The sequence below is a fragment of the Chiloscyllium plagiosum genome, chromosome 7 (genome assembly GCF_004010195.1).
Source record: "Chiloscyllium plagiosum isolate BGI_BamShark_2017 chromosome 7, ASM401019v2, whole genome shotgun sequence".
NCBI lineage: Eukaryota > Metazoa > Chordata > Chondrichthyes > Orectolobiformes > Hemiscylliidae > Chiloscyllium > Chiloscyllium plagiosum.
This window is the reverse complement of record NC_057716.1, coordinates 5,016,464-5,038,760: the sequence shown is the minus strand read 5'-3', so window position 1 is coordinate 5,038,760 and position 22,297 is coordinate 5,016,464. Positions and strand designations below refer to the sequence as shown.

At 40.6% G+C, this 22,297-nt stretch overlaps 1 protein-coding gene across 1 annotated transcript in view; it reads left to right on the top strand.

Annotated features, from left to right (window-relative positions):
• The window catches only part of dnah7 (dynein, axonemal, heavy chain 7), a 414,399-nt gene that overhangs the window by 268,635 nt on the left and 123,467 nt on the right, over positions 1–22,297 (top strand). Inside the window, exons 49-50 of the mRNA XM_043692898.1 lie at positions 13,073–13,206; positions 19,866–20,201. Coding sequence (XP_043548833.1) covers positions 13,073–13,206; positions 19,866–20,201 — 470 coding nt within the window. The remainder of the gene's footprint in view (positions 1–13,072; positions 13,207–19,865; positions 20,202–22,297) is intronic.

Genomic DNA, 22,297 nt, shown 5'->3' with positions numbered 1-22,297 from the left:
CCTGACGAGGGAGTCACGGAGGGAGTGGTCTTTCTGCAATCTTCTTCCTGACCTCTCCGCCCCCACCCCACTCCGGTCTATCACCCTCACCTTGACCTTCCTCCACCTATCGCATTTCCAATGCCCCTCCCCCAAGTCCCTCCTCCCTACCTTTTATCTTAGCCTGGTTGACACACTTTCCTCATTCCTGAAGAAGGGCTTATGCCCGAAACGTCGATTCTCCTGTTCCTTGGATGCTGCCTGACCTGCTGCGCTTTTCCAGCAACACATTTTCAGCTCTGGTCACCATCAAGGCCTATAACCTTTATAGAGAAATTTGAAATTTGAATTCCTCTGATTTTTGAATACCAGCAAGTATAAATTGCAGACCCAGAAGGAACTTCTTTTACCTCTCAATACCCTTTACCTTCTGGATTCAATATTTTATGTTGTTCTTAACATCAGAATTTTTCACAGTTTCTCCTAACCCTTACCTTATCACAGATTGTTGGCTTTCTAACTCAGTCTTTGAATAGTCATCACCCCGTGCTCCCGTGAGGAGGTTGAGCAATTCATCAACACATTCCACCCTGACCTTAGATTTACCTGGACAATCTCTGACACATCCCTCCCATTCCTGGACATCTCCATCTCCATTAATGATGACCGACTTGACACTGACAGTTTTTACAAACCCACCGACTCCCACAGCTACCTGGATTACACCTCTTCCCACCCTACCTCTTGCAAAAATGCCATTCTGTATTCCCAATTCCTCCGCCTCCACCATATCTGCTCCCAGGAGGACTAGTTCCACCCCAGAACAAACCAGATGGCCTCCTTCTTTAGAGACTGCAATTTCCCTTCCCACGTGGTTAAAGATGCCCTCCAACGCATCTCATCCACATCCCGCACCTCTGCCCTCAAACCCCACCCCTCCGATGTGGATGAGATGCGTTGGAGGGCATCTTCAACCACATGGAAAGGAAATTGTGGTCTCTGAAGGAGGCGGCCAAACGGTGTGTTCTGTGGTGCAACTAGTCCACCTGGGAGCAGATATGGCGGAGGAATTGGGAATACGGGATGGCATTTTTGCAAGAGGTAGGGTGGGAAGAGGTGTAATCCAGGTAGCTGTGGGAATCGGTGGGTTTGTAGAAAATGTCAGTGCCATTTTCCCTGCCACCGCAGGAACTGTAAAACCTGTGCCCACACCTCCTCCCTCACCTCCATCCAAGGCCCTAAAGGAGCCTTCCACATCCATCAAAGTTCTACCTGCACATCCACTAATATCATCTATTGTATCCGTTGCTCCCAATGCGGTCTCCTCTACATTGGGGAGACTGGACGCCTCCTAGCAGAGCACTTTAGGGAACATCTCCGAGACACCCACACCAATCAACCAAACTTTTCCACCTATCCACTCCACCCTCCCCCCCCCCGACCTATCACCTTCATCCCCTCCTCACCTCTATGCTACTTTCTCCCCACCCCCACCCTCCTCTAGCTTATCTCCCCACCCTTCAGGCTCTCTGCCTTTATTCCCGAAACGTCGATTTTACTGGTCCTTGGATGCTGCCTGAACTGCTGTGCTCTTCCAGCACCACTAATCCAAAATCTTTAGTCATGTTCAGATTTTACTTTCTGATCTCTATTCAGTTTCACAGCTGTGGATTCTTTAATGTCAAAGTCGACAAAATACATTTCTGTCAAACAAATATCCAAGCTGTACTGTCCACATTTAAACAGAAGGTAATGGTTTAACTCTGCTGTTCTAAGAAATTAATTAGAGTCATACAGCATGGAAACAGGCCCTTCAGCCCAACCCGTCCATGCTGACCAGGTTTCCTAAACTGAACTAGTCCCATTTGCCTGCATTTGGCCCCTATTTCTCTAAACCTTTCTTATCTATGTATCTGTCCAAATGTCTTTTAAAGGTTAGTCATGTTGATGATTAGTTAGAAAAGTCTTGGCAACCTTTTTAGTGAGTTCATAGTTTCAAAATAACAGCATTTGCTAGATTTGAATGATTTTAGTTCATTGCTCTTTATCTTTTTATTTGGTCATTTGCCTGGTATTTTCTGCTGTTGTATTCTCATCTAACACCTATGAATTTGCAACTACAGGCTAGCTTAAAGCATCCAGTTTATATTGAACTTGAATTGTTATTGTTTATTCCATATTACAAGCTTGAGCTTTTAACTCTCTTGACACATCTTTCATCAAAAGAGCAGGATTTTTTTGCAACAAGGTTAGAAGTAGTTTCTAATTCTTTAAGTCCATTGTCAATTCCAGCAGGCTTTTCACCCATCCCCAGAAATGGCAACATTTTTTGCTGAAAGATATTTCCTAGTATGGAATCAATGTTATCAATAGGCAATACAGGCACCATCAGAATAACAAAGACTTATTGACTAAAGCACAGTTTAAATTCATTTGACAGAAGGTCACAAGAACAAAACTTCTACCAATACCTTGTATCAGTGCGCTTACTGTGAGTTCTCTGGAGAGACATTCATGCCTCTGGCATTGAGCTTTAAGCAGATCCTGTAACCCTAAGGATGGTATAGGCAGACCCCGATTTTTGAACATTTGACTTATGAATGCTCATACTTATGAACAACCCACGATATAATGTTAAATACACAACATATGAACATTTCCTGTACTTACGAATGGCTGCTTTGCATTGTGTTCTGAATTGTGTACAAATCAACTTGCAAACAGATTCCAGAACAGAATCTGTTTGCAACCTGTTGACTGCCTGTACTTTTTTAGTCTTTCCTCAGACAGCAATGTAATTATTCATCCTCAGATATAAAACCCTTATAATCGTTTATCCACAGATTCACACTTATGGTAAATACATTAGATGGAATTGGTTGATTACCAATTCCTCCCTCTGGTACACATTTTCTGGAGAAACATGAACCATACTATCACGGAAGCTACTGCTTTTGGTCTTAACTTTCAGCACTCTGCCTTTAAGCATTCTATCTTACGGCAATAAAAAAATAAATTGGAGGGATCCAAGATGGCGGCAACTCAGCAAGTTTGAGTCTATAGTGCTCCTCCCAAGACCTGGGCAAAGTGGGCCACCCGCCTCCACCACACTCACCAAATCATTTAAAATAGTTTTTACTTAATGTAATTAGTGGCTCAGTACGAAATTTAAACAGTCTAGTCTCCTGTAAAAATGACTAGGGGGAAAGGAACCCGCAGTTCTCAGCAGGCAGGAGCCCCTCCCCCACCCTCCCCAGCTGCAGCAGAGGTGTCCGCAGCCGACACAGGGGACTTACCTACGGTGGCGAGCTTCGCAGAAATAATCTCTAAACTCGATGTGAAGATCGTGCTTTCTTGAAGAGTCCCGAAGCCGATGGAATTCACTCTCGGCCGCGCTACAAAAGCATGGCCGAGACATCGAAGAAATTGAGCGCCGAGTCGGAGGGGCGGAGCTAAAGGCTACGATCTCCGAGATCATAGCAGAATCAGCCGTGGATCGGGTCCGGACTCTCGAACAGCAAGTCGGGACCTTAGAGAATCACATTGATGACCTCGATTCTCGAGGTCATCGAAAAAATATTCGTTTGCTGGGCCTTCCTGAATGCGAAGAAGAAGGCCAGCTTACAAGGTTCTTTGAGCAGTGGCTTCCACAGCTTTTGAATCTGGAGGCTGGATCAGGCCAGGTAAGGGTGGAATGGGTCTACCGGGTTGCAGTGCACGGGCCCAGCTCGAACCAGCGCCCCCCTCCCCTGCCTGGTCCTGTTCTGGCTGCAGAGCTATAACGTGAGGCAGATGCTCTTGGAAGCTTCCAGAAATCTTGGGAAAGATCCCCAAGCCATGATTTATATAGAATCCAAGATTATGTTATTTCAGGACTTTTCCCCAGCTTTGGTCCGAAAGAGGAAGGCGTTTGATGAAGCGAAGAAGCGTTTAAGGGACTTAAGCATTCAGTACTCCTTGCGCTACCCAGCTACACTACACTTCAGCCATGAAGAGTCCGTGTATAAGTTCGGATCACCGGAGAAGGCCAAGGAGCTTTTGGACTCTCTTAGATAAATTATAAGAGTTAATTGATGTTGTTTTGCCCTCCCCCCACCCCGGTTTACCCCCTTTTTTTTCCTTTCATTACTTTACTGTTTAATATTGTCTCCGGGGAGAGGGGTTTATTTATTTATTCTTTACTTAACGATTTTCTTCCCTTTTTTTATATATATATAGCCCAAGGGGTCTAGTTAATGTAAATGGGGGAAGGTGGTTACCTTATCCTATTTTATCTTTGTCCTTAGGAGTGGGGTTGTTTTCCCCTGTTATTTTGTATTACTATATTAATTATCATTTGCTGAGACTGTAATTTTATAGTCATATATGTTCATATATGGTATTAATATTAATCCAGGTGTTGGTGTGGGTGGGGGTAGGGTACTCATTATTAGTTCTAGCTCAGTAGTATACTTGAATTTTCTTTATCCTATTGTGGGGTGCCTGGGTCAAAGGTGGGGCACTGGTTGGGAGAGATTATGATGGGTTTTTGGAAAGGAGGTGATGCTCCCTGGGAATAAGGGGGAAGATCTCCTTTTAAATATGTTTTATATTTTTTTATTTAGAATTTTTTTTATTATATTGATCTGAATATATTAAAGAGCCTTTATTTTTGTGAATTTTATATGCTCTATGCTTGGGATGTTTTGGATAGGGTTTCTTCTCCTGGGGGGTCTCGGACTTGTCCGGTGATTATGGGTGATTGGTCGATTAAATGGTGCACCTGGAATGTCACAGGGAGTAATTCATCAATCAAAAGGAGGAGAATATCATCAAACCTCAAGAAAGAAAGGATCGATATAGCTTTCCTACAGGAGAATCATTTATTGGATAAAGAACACCTGAAGTTACGAGAGGGAAGAGATTATTTTCCATTCTCTCTTTCTGTGCAGGGAAAAACATTTTGGTAAACTGGGAGGCTGAGGGCCCTCATGGACTTTCAAGTTGGCACAGAATAATTATGAAATATACTCCCCCTGACTTCCTTACAAATATGGTGCACCAGGAGAAAAAAACCGAATTACTCCATAAAATATGGCAGCACTTCTTGAATTACACAAATACGGATATCTCGGTCATCCTAACAAGGGCCTTTATTTAATTGAGAGGGTGAACCTGGCTGGTCCGGGGCCCCTTAGGAGAGGAATCACGCACGAATACGGGTTTTGTTGTGATTTGATGTTAACACATTTCAAGCACATATATCACTGCTCAATTTCTGTGTTATCCATTGGGTTTTTGTTCTCTTGAATAATGTAAGAGTTTTAATCATACACTCTGGTTAGTTGTAGGTTAGATGAGTAGTTAGTTGAGTTTTTTTTTCTCTTGGTATTTTTTTTTCTTGTTTGATAGATTTTGGTTATTATTTATTTAAGATTTAACTGTACATCAATGTTTATACTTGGGGTTTTTTTTAGTTTTCTTTTGTAAACGTTTAAAAACATGTTAAATTTTCAATAAAAATATCTATAAAAAAAAATTGGTTTCCTTGAATGAACCCAAGCTTCTGTATATCTTTTTTACTACTTTGAAAATGATGTATCTTTTCATTACTATTATCCACCTCATTTTAACTTGTGTTTTGTTCATTATCACTCAACTTCTCTCTCCATATCCTTTTTGAAAGTTTACAAACAATGATTTGCTGACCTCATATGTTTGTGAGTTAAATAATAACAATCAACAAAAATTATGCTTCCCTTATAATAGTAATGTTACTGTTTTATAGTGAGACTTTATTCTTAAAGAAGTACTGTTACTGTATTCCTCTATTCTCAACACTTTGTTTTCAAAGTCTGGATTCAACTTCATACATCTATACTATTCATCAAAGATCATTACTGTTTCTTTTGCAAATTCCACAAAGATTAGATTCCATCTCTCCTCAAGCCCCTAAATTTCTATTCTTCTGATGCTTCTGGCATTTAGCATAACATTCTTAACTGTGAAATAATCCGTAGAGAGCTTGTCAGAAGAAATCAAATAGACCTCGAAAGCTTTTCCTACCAGAATATTTTGTATAGAATTGTCCAAATTTTTCTGATCACTCTAACTTCATCACAGGATTCTCAAATAAGATAAAATATATTTCAACTCCTTCCTAATAGATACAGTGAATATTAGATACTAAATCAAAACGAGGAATTAAATCTGACTCGACATCAAATTGACCCTGCTACTTCTCAACTTGTTTGAAAGCTTTCACTGTCCAGCTCAAAATCCTTAATTTCTCTCTCTCGCTCTCTTTGCATTTCAAGGCTTTCTCTTTCTTTTACACTGAAACAATCTAGATTTGTCTATTTCTTCCCTTTGAAATTATATTTATGAAAATACAAATTAGGACAATGAGTAGGCCATTTAGCTACCTTGAACCTGTTCCACTCTTCAATATAGTCATAGAGTCATAGAGATGTACAGCACGGAAACAGACCCTTTGGTCCAAATTGACCATACTGACCTGATGCCCTAAACTAATCTAGTCCCATCTGCCAGCACTTGACCTATAACCCTCTAAACCCTTTCTATTCATATACCCACACAAATGCCTATTAAGTGTTGTAATTGTAACCACCTCCACCACTTCCTCTAACAGCTCAATTCATACACGCACCATCCTCTGCATGAAAAAGTTACCCCTTGGGTTCCTTTTAAACCTTTCCCCTCTCACCCTAACCTAAGTTCTCTAGTTCTGGACTCCCCCAGCCAGGGAAAATACCTTGTTTATCATTGTAACCTCAAATTTGCCTTCCCACCTACTCCTGAAAACATTTTATTCCCCTGCATAACCAAAATCTGTCTTCCTCCAGTTTAAAAGTATTCAATGGGCTCACCTCCACTTTTTTCTGAGGCATCATTCCAAAATCTCTCCATTTTCTGAGAGGAAAAAGAAAGTCTCCTTATGTCTGCCCTGAAAGGGCGACACCTGATTTTTGAGTGTTCCTGGTTCTGATTCATGCACAAGAGGAAGCATTTCTTCCACAGCCACTTGTTAAGACCATTCAGGACATTTTTACACTTTAGTCGTCACCCTTTACTTTTCTAAACTCCAGTCAAAACAAACCCAATATGTCCAATCTTTCTCTGATACAAACTGCTCAGTCTAAGTACCAAACTAATTTTGTAATTTTTTTTCTGTTTCATTTCCAGCTGTTTCATTTGCAATTTAATCCAAACCAATTTATCTTATAGTTCATCTGGATTACATTTTCTTCTTCAAGGTTCTCAGTTGTTTCCCAATTTTATTACTATTTCTAATGTTTCTGAAAGTCCATGAGGGCCCTCAGCCTCCCAGTTTACCAAAATGTTTTTCCTTGCACAGAAAGAGAGAATGGAAAATAATCTCTTCCCTCTCGTAACTTCAGGTGTTCTGAAATTGATATCTGTTAACTATTGTAAGGCATGCAAAACAAATCATCATTTTTGAGTTTCAGCAAAATGCAAAAAAGTGTTTAACTTTTAACAAGGGTGGCAAAGTGGTAATGTCACTGGACTAATCATTCAGAATCCTTGGCTGAAATTCTGGGGAGATAGGTTTAAATCCTCCATGGAATTAAAAGCTAATCTAAGGGCAACCATGTAACTGTTGCCATAAATACCCAACTAATTCACTAACATCCTTTAAGGAAGGAAATCGCCTGCCATCCTGACCTAGTCTGGATTAAAGAATGTGATTGACACTAAAATGCCCTCTGAAATGGCACAGCAAGCTGCTGACTTCTAAACCTATGAATGACTGACATTAAATGCTAACCCAGCCAGTGACATCTACATTCCAAGAATGAATAAAAATATATAGCATTAATGATTGTGTTCCGTTTAGTTTATTTCAACTTAAGCAATTCCAGCATATGAAATTTGAAATTTGCAGGGTTTGAAATCCTACAAAGATTCCCCAGTTTTGTGATGATCTTTGTAGAGTCTGATAGGTTTTAAGATTTCAATTTTCAATTAATTGCTAAGATGTCATGTTTTAGAATATTAAGATTTCATATTTTAAAACTCTTGACAAAACACATGACTAACAGCAACAATTGACTAATTACATTTTCATTTGTAGGCAATTTACATATATAGTCACTTATCATTCATTGTTTGCTCCACAGAATTACAGTTCATAACTGGACTCAATATCTAATAGGTTGCTTTGTTTTTCCTTGTCCAAATGGCTAACTTCTAATCTCCAAACTGTGAGCTCTATGCTGCATATTTCTTCCCATGGCTTCAAACTTAACAAATCTTCTCACAACCATTAACTCATAACAAATGCAGTCTTTAATCTTAGAGCATGCTCCTACTTGTATTCAGTGTGGTGCCCAGTAAGGTCAACATTTTCTATGGTTAAGGTGCAACCCTGATGTGTTCTGGCTCTTGCGCTGTAGTTCTCTGGCTATAGACCACAGAAAACAAAACTGCAATTTTTGTCTGCCTCTGATATTTCAGGGTTTAACGCAAAATCTGTAAACAGATCTAAAAATAACTACTTTTATTCTCTTTCCCTCTTGGCAATGGGAAATATGTTAGGCTTTTATCCAGGTAGAAATGTGAATTAGATACTCTCAGTCCCAACTTCCTTTCATCTTAGAAGTAAAGGAATAGCTTATACAGCAGTTGTAACATCTTTCTAAGATGTTGAGAGATCAAATTCTACTTAATGAAGACTTGGAAGCTGGAAGCTGAAAGTGAAAGCCACTAAAGTCCCAAAGGATCACAGGTTGCTGTCATTAGAAAGCAACAACTTGTCATGAATTTAACCTGATTTGAGTGCTCCTCCCATCTTTAACAAATAAACTATCCAAACTTACTGTAAGGCAGCCCCCAACACAGATCATATTGCTTCTATCTACTCTACATTAAAAGTTACAATCTCAAAATATGATAAACTAATAAACCAGAACAGATTATCTTAAAATATAATAATCTTATAAACCTTTACAGGTAGATAGGATTAGTTTAGAGAATCATGGTCAGCACAGACATGGTAATCTGAAGGGCTTATTCCTGTGCTGTACTCCCTATGTTCTAACATTTATACCTAAAATATAACTCTTATGTCAGCACGCATTTCTTGTGAACTTCCGTCTAATTCATAGGTCCACAGTTCTAATAGCAATTACGTTCAATTATGGCTTTCCACCATCTCTTATTCTGTAGCACCTCAGTTCTATGACTGAGGACAACACTTGTAATGTTATGGCACTTTTATTGTAATAGAGCATCCAAGACATTTCACTCACAAAGTTCAAAGTATGTAACTTAAGGAGATGTTAGGTCTGATGACTAGAAACTTTATTAAAAAAGTGGGTTTTAAGGGACATCAAAAAGGAATTTTAAAAAAAGATAGAGAGACAGAGCTATAGGATGGGAATGCCAAACCTGAAGACCTGGCAAGCAATGGTACAACAATTAAAATCAGAGTTGCTGAAGAAGCCACATACTTTGAAATTCATGTATCTAGGAGGTTTGTGGGATTGGATGAAATTAAAGAGATAAGAAAGAGTGACACATGGAGGAATTTGAAAACAAGTATTAGAACTTTGCAATTGGGGCATTGCTTAAATCGTAGCTAATGTAAGTTCTTGAGAACATCGATATTGGACAAATGAGACATGGTGCAAGTTAAGCAGTGTTTTGGATGACCTCAAGATTATGAAGTGTAAGTGAGGGAGAACAACCAAATCCATTAGAATGGTCTAGAGGTTAAAAAAATGTTGTAGGTAATGGTTTCAACAGTGGATGAGCTGAGGCTGGTCTAAAGGCTGAGGATGTTACATTAGCCTAATTAATAGGGGAGATTGTATGGTTGTCTTGGGACCTAAAAAGGTCATAAGGATGCACTTCAGATAATTTGCAAGTTTAGTGTTTAATGAGAGAATACTCATAACAAATCAAAATATTGTATGAAAATTGAGTGAATATATGACCCCACTATTATAACATAATTATATCTATATCCCCTGATGCAAGTATCATCTGTCCTCTAACCCCACTTCAGTGCACATGATCTTGAATAACAATGAACCTGATTCTTCATGAAATTACCATGAAATACCAACTAGTGCTGCTGAAAAAGTAGGTTGATCACAATTAGGATTATATTAGCAAACATGATGTGGGAATTGTTTACAGTTCTGCTGATAAGAGTTCAGGACTGGCATGTTCCAGTAAAGGAAGAAGCACAAGGATGGGAAGGTAAGGGACCCTTGGATGACAAGGGAGATTATAAATTTAGTCAAAAGGAAGCATATGTAAGGTTTAGGAAGCTAAAATAGAACAGGACCCTCCTGGAATATAAAGAGCAGGAAATTAGGAGAACAAGAAGGAGGACTCAAATGACCTTGGCAAGTAGGGTTAAAGAGAATTCTAAGGCATTCTATACGCATACTAGAAACAAGAGGATAACTAGGTAGAAGGTAGGCCCAATCAAGGATAAAGGAAGGAACTTGTGCCTGGAGGCAGAGGATGTGGATGAGATCTTAAATGATTCAGCATTCACCCGGGAGAATGATATGGAAGAGAGTGAGATTTGTGCGGAGCATGCTAATATGCTAGGGCATTTTGAGATCAAGTGGTGATATTAGGTCTCTTGAAGAGCATTAAGGTGGATAAGTTCCCAGGGCCTGATGGTCATTGAGAGAGGCAAGAGAGGAAATTGCTGGGAACTTGATCAAAATCTTTTATCCTTGCTAGCCACTGGAGAGATCCTGGAGAACTGGCGAATAGCTATTATTGCTCCTCTGTTCAGGAAGGAAAATAGGGATAATCCAGAAAAGTATAGACCAGTGAGGCTCATGTCAGTGGCTGGGAAGTTATTGGAGAGAATTCTTAGGGATAGGATTTACGCGCATTTGGAAAAACATGGCCTAGTTAGTGACAGTCAGTCTTGTGCAGGGCAGGTCGTGTCTTGCTAACTTGATTGAATTTTTTGAGGAGGTTATGAAGGTGAGGTAGAGCAGTGGATGCTTGCCTGGATTTTAGTAAGTTTTGACAAGGTCCTTCAAGATAGGCTTATCCAGAAGATTAAGATACATGGGATCCACAGTGACATGGATTCAGAAATGGCTTTCCCATTGAAGACAGAAGGTAGTGGTGGAAGAGTATTTTTCAGGCTGCAGGTTCATGACTAATGGTGTTCCGCAGGGATCTGTACTGGGACCTCTGCAATTTGTGATATATATAAATGACTTGGATGAAAATGTAGAAGAGTGGGTTAGTAAGTTTGCAGATGATACAAAGATTGGTGGAATTGTGGACAGTGTAAAAGGTTGTCAAAGGATACAGTTGGATATAGATCAGTTGCAGATATGGGCAGAGAAATTGCAGATGGAGTTTAATCCGAGTAAGTGTGAGGTGTTGCATTTGGGAGATCAAATGTTAAGGAAAAGAATATGGGTAATGGCAGGACCCTGAACAGTATTGATGTACAGAGGAATCTTAGAATTCAAGTCCATAACTCCCTGAAGGTGGCCATGTAGGTAGATAGGGCTCATGAAGAGCCCTGAAGAAGGGCTCATGCCCGAAACGTCGATTCTCCTGCTCCTTAGATGCTGCCTGACCTGCTGCACTTTTCCAGCAACACCTTTTCTGCTCTGATCTCCAGAATCTGCAGTCCTCACTTTCTCCACATAGGTAGATAGGATAGTAAAGAAGGGCAATGGCATGCTTGCCTTTACTGGTCAGGGAATTGAGTACAATAGCCAGGATGTCGTGTTCCAGCTTTGTAGGATTATGGTTAGGCCAAACTTTAAGTATTGCATTCAATTCTAGTCGCAACATTTTAGAAAGGATGTGGAGGCTTCGGAAAGAATGCAGAAGAGGTTTACCAGGATGGTGTCTGTATTGAGCTATAAGGAGAGGCTAGAAAAACTCGAGTTGTTTTCTCTGGAGCAGCAAAGGCTGAGGGGAGACTTGATAGATGTCTATAAAATTATGAGATGCCTAGTTGGGGTTGATTGTCAGAATCTTTTTCCCAGAATTGAAATGCCTAATACACGGGGGCTTGCGTTTAAGATGAAAGGGAAGAAAGTTCAACGGAGATGTGAGGGGCAAGTTCTTTACACAGAGAGTAGTAGGAGTCTGAAGTGTACTGCTAGGGTGATGGAGAAGGTAGGTGCAATAGCAGCATTTAAGAGACTTTTAGATAAGCACATGAATATGCAAGAAATGGAGGGATATGGACCAAAAATAGGCAAAAAGGATTAGTTTAATTTGGCATTATGTTTGGCATAACACTTTGGGATGAAGAGCCCATTTCTGTGCTGTACAGTTCTATGTTCGATGACTTTTGACACTCTGTAATTAGTCACCAGAGAAAAAATGCTCAAAAGATCATTTGGTTTGCTTTATGAATCTCCGTGATAAACAATCCTGATCCAAAAGAGATGAAGATGAAGTAAATACACCTCCATATACATTGCAGTGATATTGTCTATATTTTATCATAGGAGAAAGTCAGGACTGCAGATGCTGGAGATCAGAGCTGAAAATGTGTTGCTGGAAAAGCGCAGCAGGTCAGTCAGCATCCAAGGAGCAGGAGAATCGACGTTTTGGGCATAAAAGAAGGGCTTATGCCCGAAACGTCGATTCTCCTGCTTCTTGGATGCTGCCTGACCTGCTGCGCTTTTCCAGCACATTTTCAGCTCTATATTTTATAATAGTCAACCTGCACAAATTCCCCTCCCAAAAAAATAAAGGACATAATCATTTTGTGATTACAAATTACTGAAGTGTACTTAACACGTAAGGAAAGGACATTTCATATTAAAATAATACATTTTTGTATACCTAAATTAGTGGATGGATGCATTGAGTTGTACACATTTTCTTTAATAATATACTTACTAACTCTAGCCTGAATCTACATGAAGTCTAGTTAGTCAGTATTAACTGTTGGAGGAGCTATACAAGTGAAGTGATGTTAAGAGAGTCTGATTCATTTCAAAATATGGTCACTGTATATTTGATAGCAAGAAAATAATTCAAAGTATTATATTTGTGTCCTAATTATTAACAATTGCTAATAATATTAACATTTTTGAATTTATCCCTTGATCTACAGGTGACCCTGTTAAACTTCATGATTACCACAGAGGGAATGCAAGACCAGCTTCTTGGTATTGTAGTGGCCAGAGAAAGGCCGGACTTGGAGGATGAGAAGCAGGCTTTAATTTTGCAAAGTGCAGAAAACAAAAGGTAAATGAGAAGTTTCTATAGAAAGCTATACAGTTTCTTTTTTCTCTCTGTTTTTCACTTGGCGTAATTAAAGCAATGATGTTGAATTTAATGCAGATTTTGTGAATAAAATTTGCAGGAAGGTTTTTTTTTAAAGAACATCTACATAAGCACTGCCATTAAAACTGGTTAAACTGGAAATGTTCGAACATAGATTCAAGCGCTCGTATCGTGCTATTTTGATAATATAGGGAGTTAGTTATCATAACAATTGGAACAGTGCAGACATAGGGAAACATGTTCTTTTTAACAGGCAGTATTAAATTCACCAATACCACCTCTTTCCAATTCCATAGAGCACTGAAAGAGGTTCAGTGACCCTCATCATTACAACCAAGGTAAATTGATGCATTTACCTTTTCACACTGCACACAGATAAATAAGCTTTCATCAAGTTTTCCCCTAATGTGTTTGAACACCATCTAGAACATGAGAACAATATATAAGAATTACAACAATACTATTTGCATCTCCTTCTTGGTGTTACATTTCTTTTCACTTGTAGATAAAAGTAAAGTTGCCATGGTCCTACTGGACTATTGGGCTGCTCTCCCTTTAGAGACAACTGGTAATGATTTAACTCAGGAGTGGAGTCACTACTTCTCAGGCAAGGGGAGAGGTTGAGAAGGAAAATCCTCATTGTAACCTCAGCCGGTGCAGAAATTGAACCCACAGTGGTGGAATCACTACATCACAAACCAACTGTCTTCCAATTGAGCTAAACAACTCCATCTTTGACCGATAACCTAAAATGAAAAGAAGCTCAAGTCTCTAATGATCTCTGTCACAAATCTCACCCTGTTGAAAACAAGCCAAACTGCTGTGCTTGACAGTTAACTGCTAAACTTGGTTTAGATTTTAAACCAGACAGGTTGACTGATTGTTCAGGGCATTGCTTTGAGAAATAAGCTGACAAATGGCTGTCACCTATTTTGTTGAGTTGAAATAGGTGCCGTATGTGCGTATTTTCTTTATCTGCAAAGAATAGGACCCTGTGTATGATAAAGAAATATATAGTTGTGTGTACTTGAGCTTCTTTTCATCTTAGGTTATAATCCAAAGATAGACTTGGTTAGTTCAATTGAAAGACAGTCAGCTTGTTGATGTAGTGATTCCAACACTGGGGCTTCAATTCCCACACCGGTTGAGGTTACAATGAAGATTCTCTTTCCCAACCTCTCCCCTTTCCTGAGGCATAGTGACCCCCCAGATTGAATCACCACCACTTGTCTCTAATGGGAGAACAGTCCAACTCTTCAGTAGGACTATAGCTACTTTACTTTACCTATAAGTGATAGGACATGTAACATCAAGAAGGGGATTAATTAGATTACCTACAGTACGGAAACAGGCCCTTTGGCCCAACAAGTCCACACCCGACCCTCCGAAGAGTAACCCACCCAGACCCATTCCCCTCCCCTATATTTACCCCTGACTATGGGCAATTTAACATTGCCAATTCACCTAACCTACACATCTTTGGATTGTGGGTGGAAACCAGAGCACCCGGAGGAAACCCACACAAACATGGTGAGAATGTGCAAACTCCACACAAACCACCCGAGGTGGGAATCGAATCCAGGTTCTTGGCGCTGTGAGGCAGCAGTGCCAACCACTGAGCCACCGTGAATGAATGTACTGCAGTTATTTCAATCAACAAAATAGTTTGCAGCCATTTGTCAGTATATTTCTCAAAGCAATGCCCTGACCTATCAGAGTGTGTGTATATATTCAGTATACACAACTGTGTTATACTTTGAGCCTGACTGACAATCCTAAAATTGTTGTCAGTGTTATTCTTTTCTCATTCAGGATTAACCAGCAATCTTTTTTCCAATTGCAGAAAATGTTGGACACTGTTGTGAGTTTTATTATGTTCAAAGTGTGATGCTTTTGCTTGCATTGGAAATGACATGCTAAGGACCCTCTTTTTTCAGGCATCAGGAAAAAGGAATGTATGTGCATATGTGCCTGTTTCAACTCAAAAAAATGAAATATAAAATAAAAGCAACCATAAGACATAGGAACAGAAACTAGGCCACTCAGGCCATTGAGTCTGCTCCACCATTCAATCATGGCTGATAAGTTTCCCAACCTCATTCTCCCGCTTTCTCCTCATAATCTTTAATCCCATTGACAATCAAGAACCTATCTATCTCTGTCTTAAATATATTCAATGACCTGGCCTTCACAGCCTTCTGTGACAGTGAATTCCTTAGATTCATCACTCTCTGACTGAAGAAGTTTCTCCTTATCTCCATTCTAAAACATCTTACCTTTACTCTAAGGCTGTGCCCTTGGGTCCTAGTCTCTCTTACCAATGGAAACATCTTCCCAACATCCATTCTGTCCAGGCTACTCAGTATTCTGTAAGTTTCTACTAGATCTCCCCTCATCCTTCTAAACTCCATTGAGTATAGATCCAGAGTCCTCAAAAGTTCCTAATATGCTAAGCTTTTCATTCCTGGGATCATTCTCATGAACCTCCTCTAAACAAGCTCCAGGGCCAATACATCCTTACTGAGGCATGGGGCCCAAAACTGCACACAGTACTCCAAATGTGGTCTGGCCTGAGCCTTGCAGAGCCTCAGAAGTACATCCTTGTTTTTGTATTCAAGTCCTTTCAAAAAAGTGCCATCATTGCATTTGCTTTCCTAACTACTGACTCAAACTGCAAGTTTACCTTGAGAGAATCCTGGACTAGAATTCTGAAGTCTCTTTGCACTTCAGACTTCTGAATTTTCTCCCCATTTCGAGAATAGTCCATGCCTCCATTCTTTCTACCAAAGTGCATATCTCACACTTTCCCACACTGTACTCAATCTACCACTTCTTTGCCCCTTCTCCTAACCTGTCCAAGTTCTTTTGCACCCTCACCATCTCCTCAATACTACCTATCCCTGTACCAATCTTTGTCTCAACTGCAAATTTAGCCAGAATACTCTCAATTCTTTCATCTCAATCGTTAATGTATAAAGTGAAAAGTTGTGGCCCCAACACTGAGCCTTGTGGAACACCACAGACTAGCTGCCATCTTGACAAAGACCCTTTTATCCCCACTCTCTGCTTTCTGCCAGACAGCCAAGCTTCTATCCATGCTAGCACTTTATCTCTAACGCCATGGGCCCTTATCTTACTCGGCAGCCTCCTGTGCGGCACCTTATTAAAGGCCTTCTGGAAGTCCAGATAGATAACATCTACCCCCCCCCCCCCAGTTGGCTCTCCTTGTCTAACGTGCTCATTACTTCCTCAAACAATTTTAGCAGATTTGTCAGGCATGACCTCCTCTTGATGAAATCCTGCTGACTTTGCCCTATTTTACCATATACTTTGAAGTATCACAAATCTCATCCTTCACAATGGATTCCAGGATCTTACCCATGACCGAGATTAGACTATTCAGTCTTTAAATTTCCATTTTTGCCTTAAACAGAGATGTCACGTTTGCAAATTTCCAATCTTCTTGAACCTACCCTGACTCTCGTGATTCCTGAAAGATCACCAATAATGCCTCCACTATCTCTTCAGCTATCATCCTAAGAACTCTGGGGTATAATTCATCTGCGCCAGGTGATTCATCTGTCTTCAGGCCATTCAGTTTCTCCAGCACCTTCTCCTTGTTAATGGCCATCTTACTCAGCTTTGCCCTCTCACTCTCTTGAATTTTTTGGGGAATTACTTGTGTCTTCCACCATGAAAACTGACATGAAGCAATTATTCAGTTCCTCAGCCATTTCATTGTTCGCCACTACAATCTCTCCAGCATCATTTTCCAGCAGTCCAATGTCCACTTTTGCCCTTTATATATCTAACAAAACTCTTATATTACTGGCTAGCTTACCCTTATATTTAATCTCCTCCCTTCTCCCCATAATTCTCTTAGTTTTAAAATAGTTATGGAAAAGGATAGACTGGTCTAAAAGTTGAAGTTCTAAATTGGAGGAAGGTCAATTTTGACGGTATTAGGCAAGAACTTTTAAAAGATGACTTGGGGGGCAAATGTTTGCAGGTAAAGAGATGGCTGGAAAATGGGAAGCCTTCAAAAATGAGATAGAGTCCAGAGAGAGTACGTTTCTGTCAGTGGGAAAGGCAAGACAGACAGGTGTAGGGAATGCTGGATGACTAGAGAAATTGAGCTTTTGGTCAAGATAAAGAAGAAAGCATATGTCAGATAACTAGGGAGAGAATAAGGTCCCTCAAAGATCCTGTGTGGGATCATAGGAGGTGGGGGAGATACTAAAGAAGTATTTTGCATTGGTGTTTACTGTGGAGAAGGACATGGAAGATATAGAATGTGGGGAAATAGATGTAATATGGACATTTTACAAGAAGTGTTGGATGTCTTAGAGCACATAAAGGTGGATAAATCCCCAGGACCTGATCAGGTGTACCATAGTTTTCTGTGGAAAGTGATTGCTGGGCCTCTTGGTGAGATATTTGTATCATCAATGGACACAGGTGAGGTGCCAGAAGACTGGAGGTTGGTTAACGTGGTGCCACTATTTAAGAAAGGTGGTAAGAAAAAGCCAGGGAACTATGGAGTGGTGAGCGTGACATCACTGGTGGACAAATTGTTGGAGGGAATCCCAAGGGATGGGGTTTATATGTATTTGCAAAGGCAAGGACTGATTAGAGATGGTCAACAGGGCTTTGTTCATGGGAAATCATGTCTCACTAACTTGATTGAGCTTTTTTGAAGAAGTAACAAAGAGAATCAATGAGGGCAGAGAGGTGGAGGTGATCTATTTGGACTTCAGTAAGGTGTTTGACAAAGTTCCTCACGGTCAACTGGTTAGCAAGAATCGATCACATGAATTGCAGGGAAAACTAACCATTTGGATACTGAACTGGCTCAAAGGTAGAAGGTGGTGGTGGAGGATTGCTTTTCAGACTGAAAGCTTTTGACCAGTGGTGTGCCACAAGGACTGGGTAATGGGTCCACTGTTCTTCATCATTTATATAAATGATTCAGATGTGAACATAGGAGGTATAGTTAGATTAGATTAGATTACCTACAGTGTGGATACAGGCCCTTCGGCCCAACAAGTCCACACTGACCCTCCGAACAGCAACCCACCAAGACCCATTCCCCTACATTTACCCCTGCCCCTAACACTACGGGCAATTTAGCATGGCCAATTCACCTAACCTGCATATTTTTGGACTGTGGGAGGAAACCGGAGCACCCGGAGGAGATCCACGCAGACACGGGGAGAATGTGCAAACTCCACACAGACCTGAGGCGGGAATTGAACCCGGGTCTCTGGCGCTGTGAGGTAGCAGTGCTAACCCCTGTGCCACCGTGCCACCCATTGTGAATTTTCAGCTGACACCAAAATTAGAGGTGTAGTGGACAGCAAAGAAGGTTACCTCAGAGTACAATGGGATCTTGATCCGATGGGCCAATGGGCTGAAGAGTGACAGATGGAGTTTAATTTAGATAAATGTGAGCTGCTTCATTTTGGAAAGGCAAATCAGGGCGGGACTTATACACTTAATGGTATGGTCCTGGGGAATGTTGCTGAACAAAGAAAACTTGGAGTGCAGGTTCACAGCTCCTTGAAAGTCGAGTCGAAGGTAGATAGGATAGTGAAGAAGGTGTTTGGTATGATTTCCTTTATTGGTCAGAGCATTGACTATAAGATTTGGGAGTTCATATTGTGGCTGTACAGGATATTGATTACACCACTTTTGGAGTATTGTATGCAATTCTGGTCTCCCTCCTAGAGGAAGGATGTTGTGAAACTTGAAACGGTTCAGAAAAGATTTAGAAGTGTTGTGCCACATTTGGAAGATTTGAGCTATAGGGAGAGGCTGAACAGGCTGGGGCTGTATTTCCTGGAGTGTCGGAGCTGAGGGGTTACCTTACAGAAGGGTGTAAGATAAAATCCTTCATAAACCTTTCATAAAATCATGAAGGGCTTGGATTGGGTCAGTAGGTAAGGGCTTTTTCCTAGGGTGGAGGAAATCCAGAACTAGAGGGCATAGGTTTAGGGTGAGTGGGAAAAGATTTAAAAGGGACCTAAACGCAACTTTTTCACGAAAAGGGTGGTGCGTGTATGGAATGAGCTGCCGGGGAAGTGGTGGAGGCTGGTACAATTACAACATTTAAAAGGCGTCTGAATGGATATGTGAATAGGACAGGTTTAGTGGGATACGGGCCAAATGCTGTCAAATGAGATTAATTTTGGATACCTGGTCAGCATGGATAGGTTGGATCGAAGGGCCTGTTTCCGTGCTGTACAGCTCTATGACTCTCTGACACTAAGTGACAGTTATTCAGAAGTTCATTTTCTCAGGGCTTGCCCTGATGAATCTGAATCAATTTGCCTGTGGTTAAAATGTAAACAAAGTCTGACAGTTAACTTTCAACTATCATGAACTACTATATTCTCCATAGCAACATATTTATAAATCAGTCTATTTGCAAATCAATCAGCACTCTGCCTTTATTAAGTATTAAGATTGATTTTCACCTTTTATTGGCTTTATTGTGAATTATCTGATGTGCAAGGTGAAAAACATTGACAAAATTTCCTTTTTCAGCAATATTCAAGTTCTAGACATCAAAATAACTATTAAATGCATCTTTACTAATTCAAAGCTGTTTCATTCTTTAGGCTGCTGAAAGAAATTGAAGATAAGATTCTAGAAATTCTTTCATCCTCAGAAGGAAACATCTTAGAAGATGAGACTGCCATAAAGGTTTTATCTTCGTCAAAGGTTCTTGCCAATGAAATAACTCAAAAGCAAGCTGTAGCTGAGGAAACAGAGAAGAAAATTGACACTACTCGGATGGGCTATCGACCTATCGCCATACATTCTTCCATCTTATTTTTCTCAATTGCTGATCTTGGTAACATAGAACCTATGTACCAGTATTCCTTGAATTGGTTTATCAACCTTTTTGTCATGTCTATAGAAAATTCGGAAAAGTCTGATGACCTCTCGGAAAGGTATGATAAACTTTATTTAATTTTCAATAATTGAGCAAAATATTTGGAGAATTTTCATCCCTTTCAGCAACAGAAAACGTGTAGTATCTGATAAGATAATTTGTGGGAGGAAACCCATGCAGACTTGGGGAGAATGTGCGAACTCCACACAGACAGTCGCCCGAGGCTGGAAGTGAATCTGAATCCCTGGTGCTGTGAGGCAGCAGTGCTAACAACTGAGCCACCGTGCTGCTCCCAATTTTATATGCCATGCCCAGTACTGCTCCTTTACATTTTTTAGAAATTTGTTATTTTAGACCCACAGCAATGCTGAGATGACTATTCCCAACTGCTGAGATATTGAAGCAGTTTGTGCCCACAAGCAGCAAGACCTGAACAACATTTCGGCTTGAGCTGATAAATGCAGTGTATTGATCATCTCCTACAAGAAAGACTTATACCATCTCCCTTGAAATGCAAAGGCATTAATACCTCATTGTCAAAAATCACACAACACTACATTATAGTCCAACAGGTTTATTTGGAAGCACTAGCTTTTGAAGCTCTGCTTCTTCATCAGGTGGTTGTGAAGCAACAGAATTTATAGCAAAAGATTACAGTGTCATGCAGCTGAAATGATATTTTGAACAAACCTAGATTAAGTCTTTCACCTTTTAGAATGGGTTTGCTAGTTTCAATTCTATAATATGTAAATCCCAGAACTTCTTTTAAGTCACATTCTCAAGATAACTTCAGGTTTTATAACAAAAGGTGCTATCTCAGCTCAGACAATCCATTAAAGGTTTGAGGTTAAAGTCTGTCTGTATCCTAATCTTGAGTCTTGCACACATGCAAGCACACACTCATATACACTCACACTCACATGCACGCACTCACTCTGTCTCTCTCTCTCCTGCACGCGCACAGACAAAAAGGTTTATGGGGTGAATTTATATTTGCATATACATTCTATTTTGCTCAAAATGCATATCCTACAGGCAGTCAAACCATGTAATATCTTGGGAATTCCACTTTAGAAATAGAACCAGCCTGACTCAAAGGAGCAGGGGAAATAGAGGGAGGAGGAGGGCTTCTTCAAGGAAGACATCCTTGCAAGAGGATTCGCAGTAGGTTAAAATCAACTAGCAGAAAGTGAGGACTGCAGATGCTGGAGATCAGAGCTGAAAAATGTGTTGCTGGAAAAGTGCAGCAGGTCAGGCAGCATCAAAGGAGCAGGAGAATCGACGTTTCGGGCATAAGCCCTTCTTCAGGAATGATCGATTCTTCAGGAACGTCGATTCTCCTGCTCCTTTGATGCTGCCTGACCTGCTGCGCTTTTCCAGCAACACATTTCTCAGCTCTGATCTCCAGCATCTGCAGTCCTCACTTTCTGCCAGCCTGACTCAAGATTGGGATACAGACAGACGTTAACCTCGCATATTTAATGCATTGTTTTTGGCATTAATATAGGACATGAAAGCATAAAGTTGCTGGGAAAGTAGAGTTTAGGGTTATAAGATCAGCCATGATCTCATTGAATGGCAAAGCAGAGTCATTGGGCTGAATGCCCTACCTCTGTTCCAATGTCTTGTGTCTTCTATCTACTGTGAAAACAGATGCAAAAATACTTCAAGGTCTCTGCCATTTTCTGGTTTCCTATTCTCAATGCCTCAGTCTGAGTCACAAAGGGCCATTGCTCACTGTTGCTCTTATTTTTCTTTTTATTTACTTCTAGAAATATAGAGTCATAGAGATGTACAGCATGGAAACAGACCCTTTGGTCCAACCCATCCATGCCGACCAAATATCCCAACCCAATCCCTCCAACCCTTAGATTAGATTAGATTAGATTAGATTAGATTACTTACAGTGTGGAAACAGGCCCTTCGGCCCAACAAGTCCACACCGCCCCGCCAAAGCGCAACCCACACATACCCCTATATTTACCCGTTACCTAACACTACGGGCAATTTAACATGGCCAATTCACCTGACCTGCACATCTTTGGACTGTAAGAGGAAACCGGAGCACCCGGAGGAAACCCACGCAGACACAGGGAGAATGTGCAAACTCCACACAGTCAGTCGCCTGAGGCGGGAATTGAACCCGGGTCTCTG